This window comes from Lemur catta, chromosome 19 (genome assembly GCF_020740605.2).
Source record: "Lemur catta isolate mLemCat1 chromosome 19, mLemCat1.pri, whole genome shotgun sequence".
NCBI lineage: Eukaryota > Metazoa > Chordata > Mammalia > Primates > Lemuridae > Lemur > Lemur catta.
In genome coordinates this window covers 14,006,457-14,030,298 of record NC_059146.1, presented here as the reverse complement: position 1 = coordinate 14,030,298, position 23,842 = coordinate 14,006,457, and the positions used below count along the sequence as shown (strand labels likewise).

Genomic DNA, 23,842 nt, shown 5'->3' with positions numbered 1-23,842 from the left:
AGTATTTGCATCTTTTTCTAAATTAGTATTTCTCTTGATAATGGATGTAAATCAAATCAGGAAAGAAGGTTCATCGCTTCCTCACTCCCTATTAAGGCAGAAGAGTGGAAATATATCATGTCTTTTGTGTCCCATATGCCCACCATACTAAATGAAAACGTTTATTGTTTTACTTACGGTCAATGTCCTTCAAATTGCCTGTGGAGATAACGTTTTTTCATCAATGACGTCTGGAAAATCAAAGAAACCCACTTTTCCACCTTCTAAGCTTCTTATATCTTCTAAATGATGCAGGCTCAAGAGTTGCCAAATGAGATGGGCAAAGGCAGCCAAAGAGCGCTTCCTCGCCAACCTAAAAATAGCAGGTGGTAGTGGGCAGACACACCATTTCTCCCTTGCTCTTTTTCCCCCTAAGGGCTAGGTACCATAAACACAAGCTTGTTCAAAATTAAACAGTACACAGAGATAATATTCCCTCTTGCCCTAAGATCTAGAGAGATGGTCAGTTTAAAAATCTGTACATTTTACAAAGGAAGATGTGGAAATCAAGGCAAAGTTATTTCTGCATTACTTACAGGAAGATTCCCATGCCCAATTTCCATTTGTACTGAAAAGAACACTGACCATAACTTGCTGGAATACAGTGTTGCCTTTTCCTTTTCCTCTTCTTTCCTGGAGCCCCTTGATTACTATTAACATTTGTATGCTTTATAATTTACAAAGTCCTTTCACAGATTTTGTGTTATTGGTTCCTTATAACAAGCTTGTGCTTTGAAAAGGTTCTAATGTTACAATTTGAAAATTGAGAAAACTGAGGCTCACAGAAGATGACGCTTGCTTAAAGCCCAGATAAATGTCTTCGAGTTTCACATTCCTCTCTCTTTCTCTCTCTCTCTCTCTCACACACACACACACACACACACACTCCCTAACAATTCTGACATAAAATCATCCAACATAAAATGGAATTTAAGGATTTAACATTTAAAGTTTTAGCTACTGGAGGGCAACACCTAAGGTCCTTAGGTAATGAACTGTGATTTTGCTAAAGCACAAATGTTAATCTCACACTGTAAGAGTAGGGTGAGGGTGCAAGTAATTTACAGAATGAATGTGCTTAGCACAGCTTCCGCATATTAAAATCTTGTTGTTATTTGCTAGTTATCTTATATTAGGCAACTTTAAGAAATAAAGAAAATTTCCACCTGGGCACAATTGCTCACACCTGTAATCCCAGCACTTTGGGAGACTGAGGCTGGGAGTTCAAGACCAACCTGGGCAACCGAGTGAGACACTGACTCTCCTAAAAAAAAAAAAAAAAAGCTAGATGTGGTGGCATGGGCCTGTAGTACTAGCTACTTGGAAGGCTGAGGTGGGATTTCTTGAGCCCAGGAGTCCAAGGTTACAGTGAGCTATCATTGCACCACCAATGCTCTCCAGCCTAGGTGACAAAGAGAGACCCTATCTCTAAAAAAAAAAAAAAAAAACCAAGGAAGGAATAATAGAAATTTGTTTAAACAAACACAATCCAGAAAAGAAATCTAACTGCTTTGGCTTGTGATAAAAGAACAAAAAGTAAATAAAAGGACTAGAAAATAGTGGCTTAGGGTAAATAAAAAAGTGAAATGTCAAAAAATTGAGGAATGACTCAGATCTATGCCATGAAGAGTCATGGGTACTCTACATGGGAACAAGACATCGAAAACTATGAGCTAGTGCTCCATCTAACACACACGCAAGCCTGCACAAATATATTTTATAGGAAAAATGTTACAACAAATTTTCTTGGGTTAGAGGTCCTTTGTAAATGTAAAAGATCTGCAAAATGTGATATGTATTTCCTAACCATATTAATTATATAATGATAATTTCTTTAAAGAAATTTACTTTCCAAGATTATTCTTCACCTCAAAAAAATTAAATAAGAAGTTGCTATGGACACTGAAGTTTTGTTTGTTTGAAGTGGGGAGCAAAGAAACTCACAGCTTAGAAGGAAATACTAATGTGTATGTGGTTTCCTCTCAGTGGTAGGATTACAGGAGATTTTTTTCCTTCTCGTATTTTCTATAAAACAGAAAATGTTTCTTTTAAAACATTATAGAACCAAGAAATTATAAGTTATATTAATTGTGTTCAAAAATAACTTAGACATAAGAAAATTTTCACAGTATATTTTAAGGGAAAAAAGCTTGACACACAATCTACAGTATAATCTCAATTTGGTAAAAAAGAAAGATGTTTCTTTGTAGATGCAACTACAGAAAGCTGGAAAACAACAGTCAGATAGGATAGCGTTACCTCTGCATGATGGGATTCAGGGGACTATTTTCTTGTTTAAACGTTTCTGCAATCTCGAAATTATTTCAATTGGCATATTGTACTTTTATAAAGGGAAAAATGTTTGTGTTAATTGTCACTGCCAACTAGAGAGCAAGTGACAGTTAAAAAAAAACTAAAATTATAAATCAATGGAAAAATATTAATATACCCAGATCCTAATTTGTAAAATGTTCAACTTTATGGCCATTAAGTATAGGTATTGGCCGGGCTAAGTGGCTCATGCCTGTAATCCTAGCACTCTGGGAGGCCTAGGTGGGAGGATTGCTTGAGCTCAGGAGTTCGAGACCAGGCTGAGCAAGAGCGAGATCCCGTCTCTACTAAAAATAGAAAGAAATTATCTGGACAGCTAAATATATATATAAAATTAGCCGGGCATGGTGGCACATGCCTGTAGTCCCAGCTACTTGGGAGGCTGAGGCAGAAGGATTGCTTGAGCCCAGGAGTTTGAGGTTGTTGTGAGCTTGACGCCATGGCACTCTAGCCCGGGCAACAGAGCGAGACTCTGTCTCAAAAAAAAAAAAAAACAACAAAAAACTTACTCAAAGGAAAGAGTAATTCCTAGCAACTTAGTTGTTCCTTCACCAGTCCCTAGCATACAGTAGGAGGTCAACAAATATTTGCTGAATGAATAAATTTAATATTAAATTAATTGCCTAATGTTTAATTTTTATACCAAAGACATTCTCCCAAGAATCTCAATCCCACTCCCCAGAGGTAACCACAATGAACAGTTTGGTGAACCTCTTTTTGCACATAAACCCTACATACTTAAAAAAAAGAAGAAGAAGAAATGGGATCAAATTAGAGCTATTTTCACTTAAAAAATACAGTGGATATCTTATTATAGTTCTAGCGTATTCATTCCTTTTTCTAACTGCACTAACCTACAAATTATCTAGGTATTTTCACCAACCAAGACATTAAATAAAAGGAAATACTTATAGTAATGGCTAACATTTATTAAGCATAAATGGCACAATTTTATAAGTAGGTACTATTATCTATGATTCTTTTATAGATAAAGAAATTGGGCCACATTACATACCTAAGGTTATGATGACTTACCCAAGGTTAGACAGTAAGTAACAGGGCCAGGATTTATAGCCAGCATTCTGTCTTGGAAACTTGTGGGTTTTTTTAAATTATTTATTCAGGATATGATGGGGGTACAAACATTTTGGTTACATGTAATGTGTTTGCCCCGCCCAAGCCAGGGCTACAAGTGTGTCCCTCCCCCATACAGTGTGTCTGCTTTCATTAGTTGTGGGTTTACCCCTCCCACCCCCACCTGACCAGCACCCAGTGAGTGTATTACTACCATGTAAACACCTTAGTGTTGGTCAGTCAGTACCAATCTGATGGCAAGTACATGCGGTGCATGTTTTCCCATCCTTGTGATATCTTACTTCAAAGGATGGGATCAATCTCTATCCAGGATAACATAAGAGGTGCTAGATCACCATTGTTTTTTGTAGATGAGTAGTATCCATGGTATACATATACCACATGTTATTAATCCACTCATGTATTGATGGGCAGTTGGACTGTTTCCACATCTTTGCAATTGTGAATTGTGCTTCTATAAACATTTGAGTGCAGATGTCTTTATTACAGAATGTCTTTTTTTCCTTTGGATAGATGCCCAGTAGTGGGATTGCTGGATCAAATGATATTTATATTTTTAGCTCTTTGAGGTATCTCCAAATTACTTTCCACAGGGGTTGTACTAATTTGCAGTCCCACTGGCAGTGTAAGAGTGTTTCAATCTTTCCACATCCATGCCAACATTTGTTGTTTTGGGAATTTTTGATAAGGGCTATTCTTACTAGAGTTAGGTGAGACCTCACGGTAGTTTTGATTTGCATTTTCCTAATGATTAGAGATGTTGGGCACTTTTTTATTATGTGTGCTGGCCATTAGTCTGTCTTCTTTTGAAAAGTTTCTGTTCATGTCCTTTACCCATTTATTGATGGGGTTGTTTGATTTTTTCTTGTTGATTTGCTTAAGTTCTATGTAGATTCTTATTATCAGCCCTTTATCGGATGTGTAGAAACCAAATATTTTCCCCCATTCTGTAGGTTGTCTATTTGCTCTAATGATAGTTTCCTTGGCTGTGCAGAAGCTTTTTAATTTGATCAGGTCCCATTTGTTTATTTGTGTTGCTGCTGTGATTGCTTTGGGGGTCTTCTTCATAAATTCTTTGCATAGGCTGATCTCTAAGAGTCTTCCCAACATTTTCTTCCAGAATTCTTAAGGTTTCATGCCTTAGGTTTAAGTCTGTTATCCACTGTGAGTTGATTTTTGTGAGAGGTGAGAGGTGGGGATCTAGTTTCAATCTTCTGCGTGTGGTTATCCAGTTTTGCCAGCACCAGTTATTGAAGAGAGATTCTTTTCCCCAATGTATATTTTTGTCTGCTTTGTCAAAGATTAGATGACAATACCAAAGCCAGGAAAGGACAAAACAAAAAAAGAAAACTACAAACCAATATCCCTCATAAATATACGTGCAAAAATCCTCAACAAAATTTTAGCAAATCAAATCCAACAGCACATCAAAAAAATAATTCATCATGACCAAGTGGGCCTTATCCCAGAGATGCAAGGCTAGTTAAACATAGGCAAATCTATATATGCAATTCACCACATAAATAAAAGCAAGAACAAAGACCACATGATTCTCTCAATAGGTGCAGAAAAAGAATTTGGCAAAATCCAGCACATTTTTATGATAAAAACTCTTAACAAAATAGGCATAGATGGAACATTCCTTAAAATTATTAAGGTCATATATGAGAAACCTGTGTTCTTAATTACTTCTGCCTCTGTGAAGTTAAAAACATTAAACTCTAACTTAACAATGACTGCTGGTATATACCAGATGTAAACAAAATAGGATATAGTTTTTAACTATACTAGAATTTCCTATACTTAGTAGTGTCTTCAAAGTAACTATAATGAGAGATTATACTGTATGTTCAGTTTAGAGTCTGCTATTAGTCAAAAACATCTGAATTAGTTAAAAATAAATAATTTCCTTCATGTATATTTCATAAACTGAACAAGAAAATAGATCTAAGTGCCTTATTGCTATCTTCCTTTATGACCTAAAGCAGTTTTTTTTCAAGTTTGACTACCCAACTTAGTCTCTAGACTTGTCACTAAATGATTTATGGCCATTTAAAAAAACCATATCCAGTCTCTCTCACACACACACACAAACACACACACACACACACACACACACACACCCTAAATCACATTTTAATATGACTCCGAGTCTAAATTCACATCCAAAAATATTTTCAGTACAAGCAGAACCTTCGGAAAAAACAGTCTCTGAAAGCATTCTGAAGAGGACATAATTCAATAGTCAGTTTAAGATCATTTTGTTAAAAGTTAGTTACCATATTTTACAAGTTTATTTCATGCAATGGTTTTTTAATGTTTTTGTCCCCTCCAAAACTCATGTTGAAACTTAGTCCCCAATGCAACAGTGTTGGGAGGTGCGGCCCAATAGGAGGTGTTTAGGTCATGAAGGCTCCACCCTCATGAACAGATTAAAGCCACTATAAAAAGGGCTGGAGAGAGTGGGTTCCCTCTCTTCTGCTCTTCTGCCATGGGAGGAAGTGTTCTTCTCCTCTACAGGATACAGAGTTCAAGGCACCATCTTGGAAGCCCTTGACACCAAATCTGCCAAGGTCTTGATCGTGTACTTCCCAGCCTACAGAATTGTAAGTAAATAAACTTTTGTTCTTTATAAATTACCCAGTCTGTGGTATTCTGTTATTCTGTCCAAAACAGACAAAAACGATTTACTAATCCAGCAAGCAGTTCATGTCAACCATCAGCAAGATAACTTATGCCCATATTGACTATTCTGTTCCCCAGCCAGTGATTTCATAGCTGGTATTCTAAGCACTGTATAACATCAAGTGTTGCTGAGCCAAGCAGAGCATAAATTGATTTATAACATTAGCCAATTTCCAAACTTACTCTTAATACAAAACGATTCTACTCTGACAGTAATACCAAGGACAAAATGGCAGCGTCAAGAGATGCTTTACTGAATCTTATTAAACAAGGGATAACAGTAAAAATAAAGATACTCCATGCACACATGTACACATATAAATATGTGTGTTCTTGGCATCATTTCTGAATAACAAATATGTGAGATATTAATCCAAATATATTTTTAAAAATCAACTTAAACATCAATGGTCTAAATACACCAAATATAAGACAGACATTGTCAGAGTGGATTAAAAAATAAGACTGAACTATATGTCCACTGTTAGACTTTGAGACTTTAATACTCCTCTATCAGCAATGGACAGATCCAGCAGGCAGAAAATCAGTAAAGACACAGCTGAATTCAACAACAGCATCAATCAACCAGGTATAATTAACAGCTATAGACCAGTTCATCCAACAGCAGCAGAAAACACATTCTTCTCAAGCTCACATAAAACATTAATCAAGATAGACCATAAAAAACATCTTAACAAATTTAAAAAAATAGAAATCATACAATGTTTGCTCTCAGACCACAATGGAATTAAACTAGAAATCAATTACAGAAAGATGGCTGGAAAATCCCAAAATATATTTTTAAAATACTTGGAGATTAAACAATATATTTCTAAATAACACATGAGTCAAAGAAGAACTCTCAAGACAGATTTTAAAATATTTGAACTAAATGAAAATAAAAATACAACATCAAATTTTAAAATAGGATGCAGTAAAATCAGTGCATAGAGGGAAATTTATAACATTGACTACACATATTAGAAAATAAGATCTAAAATCAATAAGCTAAGTTTTCACTATAGGAAACAGAAAAGCACAAATTAAATTCAAAGTAAACTCAGCCATAAAAAGGAATGAAATAATATCATTTGTAGCAAAGTGGAGTGAACTGAAGACCATTATCCTATGTGAAGTATCTCAGGAATGGAAAACCAAACACCATATGTTCTCACTAATAAGTGGGAGCTAAAAGATAGATACACATGGGCACAAAGTGACACAAAGGACATGAGAAACCAAGAAGAGGTGGGGGGGGGGTAGGATATAATCTTACTTATTGGGTATAATGAACACCATTCTGGTGACAGGTACACCAAACACTCTGACTTAAGCACTAAACAAAATATCAATGTAACAAAAACACCTGTACACCCCTTAATCAATATTTTGAAATAAAAAATTTTTAAAAATTCAAAGTAAATATAAGAAAAGAAATAATCAAAATTAGAGTACAAATCAATGAAACAAGAAAACAACAGAGAAAATCAGTAAAACCAAAAGGTGGTTCTTTGAAAGGGTCAATAAAAATTGCTAAGACTTAGCCACGCAAAGTAAGAAAAACAGACAGAAGACACAAATTATGAATATCAGAAATGAAAGAGGGGATATCACTACAGATCCCATGGAATTAAAGATAACAAAGGAATATTATGGACAACTCTTTGCCTACAAATTTGACAAACTAAATGAATTGAATCAATTCCTTGAAAAGACACAATCTGCCAAAATTTACAAAAGAAACAGACAATCTAAGTAAGGCTATATCTATTAAAGAAATTGAATCAATAATTAATAGCCCTCCAAAACAGAAAACACTGGGCCCAGACTGGTTCAGTGGTGAATGCTATTAAACATTTAAGGAATAAATTACACCAATTTTCTACAATCTCTTCCAGAGGATAGAAACAGAAGGAATACTTTCTAACTCATTCTATGAGGTCAGTATTATCCTAATACTAAACCAAAGATATTACAAGAAAAATACAGACCAATATCTGTTAGGAACATAAATGCAAAAATCCTCCATAAAATATTAGCATACTGAATGCAACATATACAAAAAGAATTATATGATGTGATCAAGTTAGATTTATCCTAGGTATGCAAGTCTGATTCAACATTCAAAAATCAATTAATGTAATCCATCACATCAACAGGCTAATGAAGAAAAACCATAATCATATTAATAGATGATGAAAAAGCATTTGACAAAATCTAACATCCATTCATGATAAAAACTCAGCAAACCAGGAAGAGAGGGGAAACTTCCTCCACTTGATAAAGAACATCTACAAAAAACCCACAGTTAACATTATATTAATGGTGAGAAACTCAAAGCTTTCCCACCAAGATCAGAAACGAGGCAAAGGACCTCTCCTCCACCACTGCTTTTCAACATCATACTACTGTAGTCTTATCCAATGCAGTATGACAAGAAAAGGAAATAAGAGTATACAGATTGAAAAGGAAGAAATAAAAGTGTCTGTGTTCACAATGACATGATCATCTATGTACAAAATCTGAAAGAATCAACAAAAAACTGCTAGAACTAACATACCAAGGTCAATTGCTTTCCTATATACCAGCAATGACCAGGTGAAATTTGAAATTAAAAACATTATCATTTACATTATCACTCCTAACAATCAAATACTTAGGTATAGATCTAGCAATAAATGTAAAAGATCTATATTAAGAAAACTACAAAATTTGATGAAAGATAACAAAGACATAAATGGAGAGATATTTCATGTTCATCAATAGGAAGAATCAATATTGTCAAGAAGTCCACTTTTCAACTTTTAATGGGAACACTAATTTACACAGGACACACTACCATTTACTATGTAACATTGAAGCTTTCAGTTAAGAAACTATTCACCAGTGAGGTGAAAAGCACCAGAGAAAAAAAGCCAAGCTACTGAGGAAGAGAACAAGGGGAAGATAGAAGGAAGGTGAGTCGTTTATAGCATAGCTTAGCCACTATACTGATTCTGGAACCATCTACCTCCAGACTTCCTGTTGTGAGAGATAATGTCTTTGTTTTTATAAAGAAAAGAAAAAAATTGAGAAAAAAGAAACTGGCCATATATATATTTTTTAACAAAAATGGTTAATAAACTTGGGTTTTCTAAAGAGACAGTATGAATATGGAACTACAAAGACACACAAAGCTGAAGAACCTGGAACCATTTGGTTGCCTGTAGTCTTCATCAAGATCACAAAGTACTCAAAAATTCTTTGACCTAAGGGGAAGAGAAAAATATTAGTATAATTCCTTGACTAATTTGAGATAACTAATATTCATCTTCCTATAGTAGTTAAAGACCCCCAACTGTGTAAGTAATTTTATCACAATGCCATAGCATTTACTTTCCAAAGAAATACTGTTAAATACTTCAGCAGTAAAAGATGAATGACCTATGAGGTCATTATAGGAGATATTTAATTTATATCTAAAATTGATACAGTTCTAAAGCAGTTATAACACTAATTTTATAATCTCTTTATTTAAATACCATGCACCACTAACATATATAGCTTTAACAATGGTAACATTAATAATTGCAATAGTTTTAAACAACTTTGAAGGCCAAACATGCAGTAGATCTGTAACATTTCCAAAGCACAAATTTGAATCATATACTCAGCAATGTTCATTTGTGGGGAAAGTCAGGTAAGTAGTAAGTGAACCTAGTCAACTGAACAGTACCACAATGTAAGAATATTCTTGTTCTCTATACATATGAACTACTCAATAATTCTCCTGAAAAGACAAAGACTATTGCTTTGTAAAAATACCTTAAAAATAAAAGTCAACTGCCAGCATTATTAATAAAAGTGAAAACAAATAATGTGAAATGATTCTTTGTCAAATCAAAGTAGTGTTAGATAAAATTAAAAAATGGTTTTATAGATTCAGTTAAATTGATGGCTGTCTATTAATCCTGTAATGGCTGACTTAATTTTATTTATCTTAATAGCATCACATGTGAATTCTATCCTATATTTTTAATGTCATTAGTAGTATGAAGAGGTCACTTGAATTTTCCAGATATGCTTTACTTCATATCATGGGAAAAACAACTATAGGTATATGCTACTGTGGTTATGTAAAATGTTGAGATTTTCAAAATTCTTCAGCTATATTCCTTCATCAATAGGGGTACCCACTCACTTAACAACATATGGTTAACTCCCAATTATCTAGCAGATAAATTAACTCTGATTAAGACAATGACTCAATGATTAGGCAACGTAAATTCATCCTTGACACAGTCCCAAATGAAACTCAAAACTAAAATCCCTTAATCTCAAGACTTCAGCTGATGTAAAAATGGATGAGATCTATATCCTACAACTTTAAATATCCTCCATATTGAATTTATTAGAAAAGATAAATTTAATTTCACAAGCAGTTTATTATTAAAATATCTAAAAATTTCTTCCCTCTGGGAAGAAAAGGGGACAAAACAAAGGAGAAGGGGGTGAGAAAGAACATTTGTTATTGTAATTATCCCTATCTTACAGATAAAGGAACTTAAGGATAAAAAAGATCCTTATTTTAGCTCAGGCCACAAAGCTAGAATTTAGTCAGGATTAGAATCTAAACGGTCTAAAGTCCTCTAAAGCTCTTAACTGTTTCTTAATGTAACTTTATATAACCTTTTCTGTTGGAAAACTGTTTTCTCACAAGTTAGTACACCTTTTTAGACAAAACAAATATTAGTTTATAGTCTTTGTCTTAATCTACCTTTTCAACCAGACTTTCATGTTTGTCTTTAAAATCTTCATTAACATCCAGTGTTAAGATAGGCACTTCTTGTAAATAATCAAAGTTGGTTCTGTTTAAAAAGTGAGAGATGAATGAAATAGTCAGAAAAGTAATAAATAAAAGAGAAACATTAAAAATTCTTTCTTCTATCATTGGAAAATCAAAATGTTGTCAATCATTTTACACTAAAGTTATCCTGCAAGTACTTTATCTGGCAGCCCCTTCTGTCTCATCTAGAGTTACGATATGTCACTAAAAATCTCAGGTATAAAATATAGCTAGGCATTGTGACATATGATTCTCCTCAAAGAAACAGGAAACATACAAGGAATTAGGAATAATTCCTACTTGCATTTTAAGGATGAGAAAACTAAAGCTCAGAGACATCATTCTGAGGCTCAGAGACTGTCCAAGGTCACACACTATTGAGACTGGACTTGAGCCAAGATCTGACTAATGACAAAGTCTCAACAACTGTGCTATACTATCTCCCAAGTTATGACCTAAGAAACAAATCTGAAATCCATTTTCTTAACTTCTTTCTGAAACAGAGTACCTAAATAAGGTACACAGATATATTTCCTACTTTATCACTTACCCACACCTAATTCCAGAAAATACCAGTAAATAAAATGACTAGAAATAAGAAATATTTTACATTTCTACTCACACCTTCCAAATTTTAGATTAAAATTTGATAAAGGTATTTAAATTGAATAGTAAATAAGAATATGGAAGTCTTACTTCAGTGTTCTATGCAGGAGCCAGCTTTCATGTTTATGGTGAAGCTTCTCTAAATATTCAAGAGGAATGCCTTGCTCTTCACTTCTTCCCCGTAGATGTATTCTATTTAAACATTTCTAAACGCAAGCAATAAGAGAAGGAAAAAAAGTCAGGGAACAATTATTCTTGTTTGCTGCCATCAAAATTTTCTTTTCTAGTGTTTCTCTATAATTATGCTAGCCTAAATCTCTACTTATTCCTTCTAGAAAGTTGAAATAGTTCATTTTTCCCTATATGTGCTTTTCAGCCATTTGGTGCCTCTAAATCAAGCAGTACTGTCAAAAAGGAGTCTGTAAGTTTTTGGTATCCACACATGGAATATATTAATACAAGTCTGATAAAAATGAGAAAAAATGCACTTGAAATTTTTAGAGGGGACAGCTAAAAGATATGCCAATCTATCAATGTAATTCTACTTTGTAGTTAACCAAACTTGACTATAAAATGTCTATGTTCAGTTAATGTAAAACCGTTAAGAGGCAGTGGTTCTTAATGTGATGAAAGCTCTAGGCTAGCACAGCCAAAACAACTTTAATGTTTTGTATCTATCCTATACCTGCATTATTGAATAAGGCAGCCACTAGCCACCTATGGTTTTTGAGCACTTGAAATATGGGTAGTGTGGTGACCAAGGATCTGAATTTTAAAATTTTATTTAATTTTAACAACCTTAAATTTAAATAGTTAGATTGGACAGGGCAGCTCTAGATCATCTTCCCCTGAAAATACACGTACATCCAAAATTTGCATAATCTGTAGGAATTCATAGACCCTCAGAAATTCATCCATGTATCCCAAGAAATAGGAACCTCTAACCTACATGCCATGCAAGTCCATGGCAGCTTCAAAATCTATTATAAATTCTTTTTTCAATAATTAAACGATCCTTTAACCAAAAGATATCAGCAACTATACTGATAAAGTTGTGTGTTAGACTTTCAGTTATTGACTATGAATGTTCCAAGCAAAATGAAATTGTTAGTACTATTTATGTTCTTCTTTTACATTTGTATTTACTATTTTTGTAATTAAAAACAAAAAACCTTTTCCAAAAATAAGAGTGCATTTCAACATTATAATTGCTAAATTCTGGCTTAATTATTTGAAGAAGAACAAAATCATCCACTGGAATTGGAAACCTAGTTTTTTTTTAAAATTCAGCTTCAATAGCAACACAATATTCTAACTAATTTCAGGCTAGAAATTTGACATTTACATTTGTCAGAGCCTATCTTGTGACTTAATTAATACATTGACTGCCACACTAGAAAAACAAATTTTTCCCTGGGGCCACAGTGTTTTATTAAAACAAAAAGATCCCTTCTAATTTGTTATTTTTTACTGTTTTCTGTGCGTGAGTTATATGTAACGCAATCCACATTTTTAGAATTAAATTTTCAATATTAATTGTAACAATAAGAACATCAACAAGTAAGATTTTCACAAACTGCAGGGTTTTGATTCACAAGGCCCCAGGCTCAAAACTAGCCTGAGTTAAATACAATTCATATGCCAGTCAACGTGGGAAGGAAGAAATAGGAATAAAAAACCAGAAACAATGGAATACAAGCACCCAAACCAGAAAGTCTCTTATTAAATGTAACATCTCATTATCCAGGTTAGTTTTATAAAAGGCATCCACTTGATGTTCCTGTATTCACTACATAATACCATGTGTAAAAGAACAGTCATGTTATAACCTATCACAAAAGGCCTATTTTTAAGTGAGCTCCCTCAACTGAAGATAGCAAGGGTCCTTTAAATTTCTTCCTAGTAGCTGCCACTATCCACTCATTCTAAGCCACAAACAACCATAAAAGATTCTTTAAAATGGACCTCCATCAACTTTGCCATTCATTCAGTAAATATTTACTGAGCTCCTATTATGTGCTCAGGCCCCATTTTAGGCACTAAAAATTCAACAGTAATTAAAATACCCCAAAACCTATTTTCTAGGTGTTGCCTGAGCAAGTTCCTTATTCTGTGATGGATGAGAGAGCCTGCAAAAATTAGGAAGAAATAATGAGGAAAAGTAAAATAGAGCCGAGGAAGAACAGAGAAGAGCCTAAGACAGTGATTTGCCAAGTCTGGGCTTCCAGTTTGCTGAGAAAATGGAATCCTCCTAGCTACACAGTTGTGAGTTTCTAATTTGGAGGTAGGGAGTGGGAGGGTGGAAGGGTTAGAGTTAAACTAAATTGCCTTCATTACATACCACTAAAAAGATTTCTAAATATTACTTTGAATTTTCAATGGAGCAAACAAATTTTTATTAGGTCTCACCTCTGGAGTGGCTCGAAGATAAATGATTCCATCCAATTCAAGGCGTTGGCCAAACTGGTTATTCATCCAGTCATGCCAGTCTTGATAAATAGTCCACTCTGTTTCATTCATGCAGTCAGATTCATACAAATTAGATGCAAAAATATACCTGAAAAAGAGTCTCCATCAGCACATGTATCATTTCCAAAAAAACCCCACAAAGAAATAGAAACGAAAAAACAGATCTATTAAATGGACATGAAACATTTTCCTAAATCCAGTGGCAGATAGTGCCACTGAAAAAGCAGAAAAAAACAAGAGTTTTTCCATCTATAGGAAATACATTCTTGGCCAATGGTTCTCAAAATGTGGTGTGGGGGCCCTTTGACGTCTTCCAGATCCTTGGAGAGGTTCTGTGAGAAGCCAGATTACTTCACATACTACTATACTTTAAACAAAAAACATCACCATAGATTAAATATAAAAGCATAAGTAAAAATCGAGCTGTCTTCTATTAAGTGAGACATTAAAGAGATTCACAAAAATGTAAAACAATATTACTCTTCTCATTACTGTGTTTTGAAAAATATAATTTTGTCAAAAGTATGTTATTTATGTTAATATGCAATGAGTTTATTATTGCTGATTTTAAATAAATAAATTTTTAATATTTCTCAATCTTAATTTATAACATAAATATCAGTAACACACAGCTCTTTGTACTACTTAGTAGTTATTAGGAATGGAAAGGAATCCTGAGATCAAAAAGTTTGAGAACCTCTGTTCTAAGCTAACTTTGGAAGTCAAAGGAATCCTAGGATAAACAGGGCAATTCTAAGGCCCCCTTAGAGACTTTTTGCCCTTGCTCCAGGTAAGAGTTTAGGATATAGATCCAGATTTAACCACAGCAGATGAAAATATTAAAATGGTTAGAGGGGAAAAGAAAACTTCTCCGCAAATGTGAATGAGATGACTACCATATTTCCTACAGTTTCCATGGAAGCTAGAGATTAGAAATGCTAGAACTTCCCAATGTCATAAACACCAGACTGCTGAGGGATTTAAATGTCATTTTCCATCTCAAATCTCAAACTCAGCCTCTCATGTTACTTTGATTCCCAGGAAACGGGGGGAAAAAGCCAATTCTAAGCCAAGACTTCAGACAGCCAAGTACAAGCCATTTATACATACCTGTCACTATACACAGATCGTTCAAAAAATAATACTGGTTTCTCTGCATCTTTGAGCTTGCCATCAAGAAAGGCAAGCTGAGCTCGTATTCGACTGAGACAGGCATATGACTGGAAGGTAAAAGACCACCGTTCAGGTTTCTCGTACATCATCTGAAGAACATTCCCACCATTTTTCTGAGATGTTGTCAGTTCCTATTTTGAATGTACAAAAAGAAACAAAAAGCAAAGTTAAATAACCAATAGAGCTATTTTACCTTTTTTAAAGGCTCAAAAGGTAGATAAAATCCTTAGATCTGTCTTACAAGAGGTCACAAACTAACAACCTATGGAAGAAATTATTATTTGTTTGGCCCAAACAAAACTTTTTAAAAATTTGAATTAGTTGTCAATATTTAAAAGCTACATAATTTCACATAAAATATTTGGATTTATATCTTCTTTTTTAAATGGAAAAACCAAGCAATACTGTGCCTGCATTTCCTCTTGGCAAAAATCAGCTAGCACTAAGTCACACATGCCTCCACTGGGTGGGATATATGTTGTCCAGTTTATCAGCCTGATGGTTCTCGTAACAGGCCCGATTTATTCATTTGGTCGCCTGGTCCCCTCAGGTATTTGAATTTCTAACTCAATCTTCTAATGTAACAAAATAGATCCTCCCCATAATTTTGCAATTCAATAATCTTACTGTTAGAACCAATATTTTCAGTGTTGAGAAAAAAATACAAATGTAAAATTAAAAAAGGAATAAAAACTCTGTAATCTTCCATCTGAATTAGAAACAGCATTCAAAACACATGAATTAGTTTTCTTTCTATAAAATATAGTTTCCTTAGTTCTGTCTACCAACAGGCCTATAAACTATGACAACCCTGAAGGAATAAACATAAATACCACCCAGATTATGATCTCTAAATATTTCTCATGGAAAAGAATTAGAATTCCATACCTGATTCTAAATTTGGGGAAGGAAATGTACAAAATAAGCTTCATATATCTTGTTCCAGAAAACAAGAAAACTATCAAAGACTACTGGGATTGTGCCAAGGGCAAAGAAGCCAACATGAAGGGGTTTCCACTGGTCAAAGATAGGACAATTTGGACATCCAAAAAGAAGAGAAGGCTAAAATCCATGAGTTCATACTACTAAATAACCCCAAAACTCTAGTCATCTTTTGAGGGTGCTAGGGTACCAATTAATTATTTTGGAAATTTGTAGGTAAAGAGAAAAAAAAATATCAAGCATATTTATTCTGGCCTTTTCTGTAGAAATGCTTTTAGGGTAATTAAGTAGTGGATGAGGAAAAGGTCTTCTTTACTGAAGAATCCCAGCCAATAAATTCAGAAGGCTTGAGAAAGAATATCACCTTTTATAATACCTAACGATATCTTGCAGCAAGGCAACAATTAACAATAGATGCTAAAAATCATTAGAGAAAAGTTGATAGGAAATTTTATAATGGATGAATTAGGCTGACAACACCTGAACTGACTGATCAATTCCCACATCACAAAGGACATCCACTTGATTTAACGAACTACGCCAACTAGGAATCTTGCCAAAAAAGAACTGAGGCCAGACTTGGTGGCTCATGCCTATAATCCTAGCACTTTGGGAAGCTGAGGCAGGATAACTTAAAACTGAATCAAAAGTCTGCAACAGCATTTCCAGATTTAAAGATGTTAGTTTTTGTCTCTTAGTTTAATAGTCTACCAAATTAGAAAATTAGCAGTATCATTTTCTGATTCTTCAGGATAACCTATTTGATCCTATGCATAAAATGTTTGAGACAAATTGCTGAGTTTTTTCTCCACAATTATAAATGTTAAGAATAAAATACATATTAGAAATTTATCCAAAAAATACTGTGCCCCATCTTTACCCAAATGTGTTATTTTATCAAGTTTTTTCCTCCAAAAAAAATACAGATAAAAAATGTGAATGCCTCAGAGTCAAACTACATTAAGTAAAAACTGGTAGAACATTTCTAGAAAGCAGTTTAGTTACATTTATTTTAAAAAAGAAAAATCAGCACCTTTTGACCCAATTAATTCCACTTTTGGAAATTTATTTTAAAGAAATAATCTAGAATACAGATTTAAACGTAAAGATGTTTATCACAGTCCCAAGCAAACAGAATGTTAGTATTCCACTATTATTGGGTATTTATATTAAGTAAATAATAGTACATGCACATGATAAATTAGGCTGCCTTTAAAAATCATTTACAGTTAATTTTTAATTAACATTTTTACTAGCCTTGACATAAACATTATTGGGGGGGAGGAAGTAAAGTACAAAATTCTACATTGTCTTGTCAAGTAAAATCTGTAGTTATCTCTGAGTAACAAAGTTATAGGTTAAGTTTTATTCTCCTCCTTCAATAATCTCTGATATTTTCTTAACTTTGAACGGTGAACAGGTATTACTTTATAATATAAAAATTATGTAACTTCCCACCAAAATTGGATACAGTAAATTATCTCAACTATATAAAAGATACATATAGGGTGGTAGGATTATGGATAATTTTTATTCTATTCTCTAATAATTCATATCCATTGTCACTTCATCATAGAACACTTCATTGTTTCATGGGAAGTATAGATTATTGCCAAGATAAGTGAAAAATAGAAATATCAATATATAAAATATAATCTTTTAATTGTAGGTCTAACTTTGTAAACATTGTAAAAGAGCTGAATTAAGTTCAACTGAAAAAGATCAGCGTCTACCGATTATAAATTAGCCCATAAAAGTTATCACATGATTTCAGAAGGTACAAGTGGAAGTACTTTATCAAGCATTCCTAATTTTGAAGAATGACCTGTCAAAAGCAAAAAGTATGCTACTGTTTCAGACATGTATATTTTATACCTTCTTTCTCACAGTTACTAATTTTTCAGTGGCTTTTTAGTGTTAAGAAGTATTGAATAAAAGTAAAATAGTACTGGTAATGCATATGTTAATTAGCTTGATTTAACCATTCCACATGTACACATATTTTAAAACATCATGTTGTATACCATAAATATATCATTTTTATCTGTCAATGAAAAACTAAAAATTTTTAAATTAAAAAAAGTAAAATTGTACTTCACAATTAATAACAATGACCCCCCCAAAAGAATTCAGCTCAATAAAAAAAAAAAAAACGACAAATATTTTCCTAACAGCCTGTATATCTTCAATATAAGCTAAAAGAAAGCAATTAAATCAAAGTTTTGGGCCTAAATAATATAAATCACCAAATAAAATATATCATTATTATTTGAAATAAACTTTCAATACAAAGATTTATAATCATCTGAGTGGTATGTTTTCAGGATCATCTTACCAGGGGAGGAGAAGTGAGGGGAGTCTACATAATCTTCACAGGTACTTTGCTCTCATTTTGCCCAAATTAGTGGTAGCTTATTAATAGAATTGCAACATTTCAGCCACTAGGTGGCAGGTAAGCAAAGCTAAAAACAAAATAAAAGCTAAGCATTCAGGTGCACAATTAGTTACTGAGGGAAGGGATCAGAAGTTATCGATGGCTCAACTCTTTCAATTCTACAACTGCCAATAAGTGTGATCAAATGGGTAACATCTGAAGTTGGAGTGGCTTTACCAGGGTTGAATCTGAAAACCGTCCACTTTTCATCGTTGACAGCATTCTAAGAATGCTGAGATTTGGATAGTGGGTGATTCACACTATAACCCCCAGGAATACATGGGTCTGGAGAAGAAGGGCTCCAGGAGGAAGGAAGAAGAATCTCACTTCTTGAGTTTAGTGGGAAACAAAAGAAGAAAATATCCAGAGATACAGGGAAGCTACCCACCCACTCACCCTCATATCTCTTGTCCCCAAAATACTATACCGTCTGAAACTATACTATACTGTCTGAAACTCTACTTACAAGTATAAAGGATTAACAACACAGTAGCCCTCAATACATACAAAAAAATTAAAGCTACCCTCCAAGAGTGTGCATCAAAATTCACAAAAGTATTCAAATTGCAACATCATGGAAACATGCATGACTGGACTGCAATGAACTATCTGATGAAACAAATGTTAATAATAAAAGGATCATCTGCATGCTAAAGAATGGCCAGTTTCACATTCTGACTTTAGTACATGGAAAGAAAATGACCCAACCCATAAACACGAGTATCAGAGTCATGAAGCTAGAAGTCTTAAAATGAAGATAGATGCATCAATGTGTCATACTCCAATGACATCAGTCATTAACATAATCTAATTCTTCAGGGCTCCAATTTCAAGCTCAACAGATAACCTTATTATAAATTGTCTTCCCATGTATATTAATGCAATGTTTTCAACCTCTCCTCTGCACCATAACTAAAGGGTTCAATATACTCCCAACACTAACAGTGATTCACTAGGGCAATGCTTTTTAACTAGGAGGCATCCTACATATTTGAGCCCCCAGGGGATTGTCTGCTATTGTATAAAGCACCCAAATCCTTGAGAGTCTTATGAGTTCCTTCCACTGGTTACGAATTATGGGCCTAACAGAATGGATTGATCTAAATTCAATGACTTTTTTTTTTTTGAGACAGGATCTTGCTCTGTCTCCCAGGCTAGAGTGCAATTGCATCCATCATAGCTCAATAGTGCTCATATACTGGTCTATAAATATATGTCAATTAAGAAAACTGAAAAAAAGCAAATAAATAAATTTATCCACTTTAACATTCTACTGAAGGCTAACCTTGCCTTTCCTCCTCAATGAGCAAATGTAAAACATCAATTTCTTAATAAAATGGAGTCTATATGGAAAGAAAGTCCCTTTACGATTTAGTCCTGGATATTCTAAAGATTAGGGTTACTGAATTGGACCCAGGCCTAAATAGAAGCTGTGTGAGAAAGTATTTTTGTGATTACTCTTTGCATATGTGATTTACATTTTAAATACTCAATTATTATTCTCAGAATTCCTCATACCAATATCTAAACATTAAGAGACTTTTTTTTTCAACCCTCTGTCCTCTTCAGATCAAACAAAGTAAGTTTCTAGCATACATTTCCATTAAGGTTTCTGCTTTATTGCTTCAATTTCAATTCTCATTTCTGCAGAAATGAAAATCTTAGCACTCTCTGATACACACATAACCAAAATTTTGCTATAAAAAATGAAATTTAACTTTGTTATTCTCTTTCTTCCTCATTTGCAACAAAGAATAGAAAAGTGCTGGGAAATTGAAACTTGTACCCAGAGGGGAAGTCTGGCAAGAAAGAAAGTACAAAGAAAACGTTAGGGACAGGTGCAGGCTGGCAGCACTAACCACAGCAAAAAGAGGAGGGGGGCAAAAATGAAGAGGCCAATGAGCATTTAGAACCAAACCCGCAAGAGCAGAACTTGAGGTTAGGGACTTATCCCCACTGGGAGCATGCACAGAAACCAGGAGCTCATGTCCAAAGGTAACCTCTTCTCCATTAACATACATTAGCATAGTAAAAATCACACCCACCAGCACCATGACAATTTACAAATGTCATGGAAACCCCTGGCTGTTACCCTATAAAGATAAAATTGGGAAGAGCCCTTAGCTCTAAGAACTCTCCACCCTTTTCCCAGGAAACTCATGAATATTTCACCCACCATTTAGCATATCATAAGGTATAAACATAAAAGTTGAAGTGTGATAAGACCCCAGTATTTTCTCCACTCCTGGAGACAGACCAGTTTCCCCTCAGGGAATGTACTTTCACTTTCTATTTCTATGCTGCAAAGCCTGGAATAAAAGCCGCTTGTGTGGAAGTGCTAAGTGTCTGTCATCATTCCATTGCTCCAGCCCTGCTTGCGATTTTTCCAAGCAAGGAGCCAAAGAACCAGGGCAATACCCCTCAAAAACTCAACCCTGACAAAATGAGAAATAAGTGATTTTTCTCTAAGACAAAGGCTTAAAAGATAAACTGATAAAACTCAGTTATTGGGTAGTCTTCTTTGATTTTTCTTGTTTGCTTGTTTTTAAACAAAATATTAAAAGCTACTCAAGGAATTTAACTTGTGATTAGATTTTTTAAAACTTTTTCATTCATTTTAACTTTTTAAAAACTTTAAAAACTTTACTTAGATGCCATAAAGTACACAAATCTTAAATGCATAGCTTGATGAATGTTTACATATATAGTCATCCCTTGGCACCTGTGGGGGATTGGTTCCAGGAGCCCCCTCAGATACCAAAATCCACAGGCACTGAAGTCTCTTTTATAAAATGGCCTAGAATTTGCATATAACCCATGCATATCCTCCAATATATTTTAAATCATGTCTAGATTGCTTATAATACCTAATACAAAGTAAATGCTATGTTATAGTTGTTATACAGTATTTTTTATTTGTATTATTTCTTATTGTTGTCTTGTTTTTTTTTTCCAAATATTTTCAATTCATGGTTGAATCCACAGATGTGGAACCCATGGATGGAGGGTGGACTGTATATACATCCATATAACTACTGCCCAGATGAAGATATAGACTTAAAGCTAGACTTGAAAGCTTTATTGGAAAAGAAAAAAAGCCAAGAGATTAAATACTACTGCTTCTCTAAACCAAAGCGTTTTTATTTTATTTACTTAAACTTTATTTTCATACCTCAAATTCATCTTGAGTACTTTGAACATTGCACCATCTGGCAACAGGTTCAGGAACCACTTCCCAATCCTCACAGACTTGTTTAAGGATATTTACAAATGTTGTCTTCCCTGCAGCTGTTGTGAGAGGAAAGGTAAAATTGAGGAAGAAAACTTGTCAGGAAAAAAAAAAGCCAAACAGTCATGAACATTTACAAGATTTATAATAGCAAATACAAAAACCCCCAAACATTCACCTTCCTAAACTTTCTCTTCATGTTTTTTTAAAAATGAAAATGAAAAAGCTCCCTGCCCAATTGTGTTAAGCACATTTGCTTTTTATTATTTTCCGTTTAGCAGAGCCCTGAAACAGAGAGATTAAAAAGAGAGAAATTTTAGGCAAAATGTTATGGCAGAAAAAAAAAAATCTTACTCCTAGACTCACTTTCCCTAGCCAAGCAATTAGAGAGACAACTTTCTAACTTTCTGGGAAGTGGTTAAAACCATTCTCCCATTTAACTAGATGTGTGATTTGGGGCAAGTCCCTGAACCTCTCTGAGCCAGTTTCCACATAATACAATGGAGGTAACAGTACTCTCCTCATGGAAACTGTTTTGATGTTACCAGGACAGTGACAGTCATTCCAGGCTCTTGCATTTTCAAAACTTTCCTCTCTACTGGCTCCATTCTTCTAGCCTACAAACAAGCTTAGTTCTCTTCTATCTAGAAACAATTAAGAAACAACCAAGTAACTATAAAATCAATATGAAGATACATCCAATGCCTGCAGTTTTAGAATGTGAAATAGTATGATTATTACTATATGACACTAATAGGCATCATAGCTAAAAGAATTTATGAAAGCATTTTTGCAAGCACTTCCTACAAGCAATAGCCATGTTCTCTCTGCTTTTCTTTCATGGTTCTGCACACTGTGCATGCACTCTACCAACCCCTTAAAAAAAACACACACATGCACTTTACTTTTCCCTGATCATTCGCTAGTTTCTGAGTGGGGAAAGAAAAAGGAAAATAGTTCATGTGTAATAAGGACATATTATGTTCACTATTTTAAAATTAACTAGGAATACATTATATATAATAGTAGAGATGGTCTTGATCTAGAATCTTACAGGGTGTATCAGTACTTTTAAGGACCACCACACCTTTTATATCTGAAGTCACCAAATGTGTGTGGTTATAGTAAATATCTGGTCAACATAACGTTCTCTCTCTCTCTCCCCTTACACACACACACACACACACACACACCAAGAACATATAAATAACTTCAATACACTAGCAAGCAGACCTTCCTCTTCCTTATAAACTGGACCCAAGGAGAGCAAAAAGAACTTACCTTTGACTTACAGAACTATATTCAAATCTAGGACATTATATTAGGGCAACAGAAAAGAAGAAAAAACAGGAAGAACTTTAAAGAATCACACACAGCAAAAAAAAAAAGAAGGGGGAGCAATAAATAAGGTGACACAGAGAGACACAGTCGAGAAGCGAAACACCAAAGTCATATTATCTCTAGAGGAGAGGGGAAAACTTTTAAGGATAAACTAGATGACTATTAGATATAATCATGGGAAAAACACTGGTGACCAAAATTTAGCAAGGCAAGGGTAAGCTAAAGGACTGTAAGGCATGTAAAAGAATGATAATGGAAGCATATAAAACAATCACCATCACTGAGCTAGATGGAAGAGGGAAAGGAGGCCGGGCGTGGTGGCTCACGCCTGTAATCCTAGCTCTGGGAGGCCGAGGCGGGTGGATCGCTCGAGGTCAGGAGTTCGAGACCAGCCTGAGCAAGAGTGAGACCCCGTCTCTACTAAAAATAGAAAGAAATTATCTGGCCAACTAAAAATATATATACAAAAAAATTAGCCGGGCATGGTGGCGCATGCCTGTAGTCCCAGCTACTCGGGAGGCTGAGGCAGTAGGATCGCTTAAGCCCAGGAGTCTGAGGTTGCTGTGAGCTAGGCTGATGCCACGGCACTCACTCTAGCCAGGGCAACAAAGTGAGACTCTGTCTCAAAAAAAAAAAAAAAAAAAAAAAAAAAAAAAAAAAAAAAAAAAGAGGG

The 23,842-nt window shown here is 34.3% G+C and overlaps 1 protein-coding gene across 1 annotated transcript in view; it reads right to left on the bottom strand.

Annotated features, from left to right (window-relative positions):
• Positions 1-9,279: 9,279 nt before the first annotated feature.
• DCK (deoxycytidine kinase) overlaps positions 9,280-23,842 on the bottom strand; it is a 17,569-nt gene continuing 3,006 nt past the window's right edge. The window contains exons 2-7 of the mRNA XM_045532442.1: positions 21,772-21,887; positions 15,161-15,354; positions 13,991-14,138; positions 11,672-11,787; positions 10,907-10,997; positions 9,280-9,398 (exon numbers count right to left, since the gene is read on the bottom strand). Of these exons, the coding sequence (XP_045388398.1) occupies positions 9,372-9,398; positions 10,907-10,997; positions 11,672-11,787; positions 13,991-14,138; positions 15,161-15,354; positions 21,772-21,887 (692 nt within the window). The 3' untranslated portion in view covers positions 9,280-9,371. The remainder of the gene's footprint in view (positions 9,399-10,906; positions 10,998-11,671; positions 11,788-13,990; positions 14,139-15,160; positions 15,355-21,771; positions 21,888-23,842) is intronic.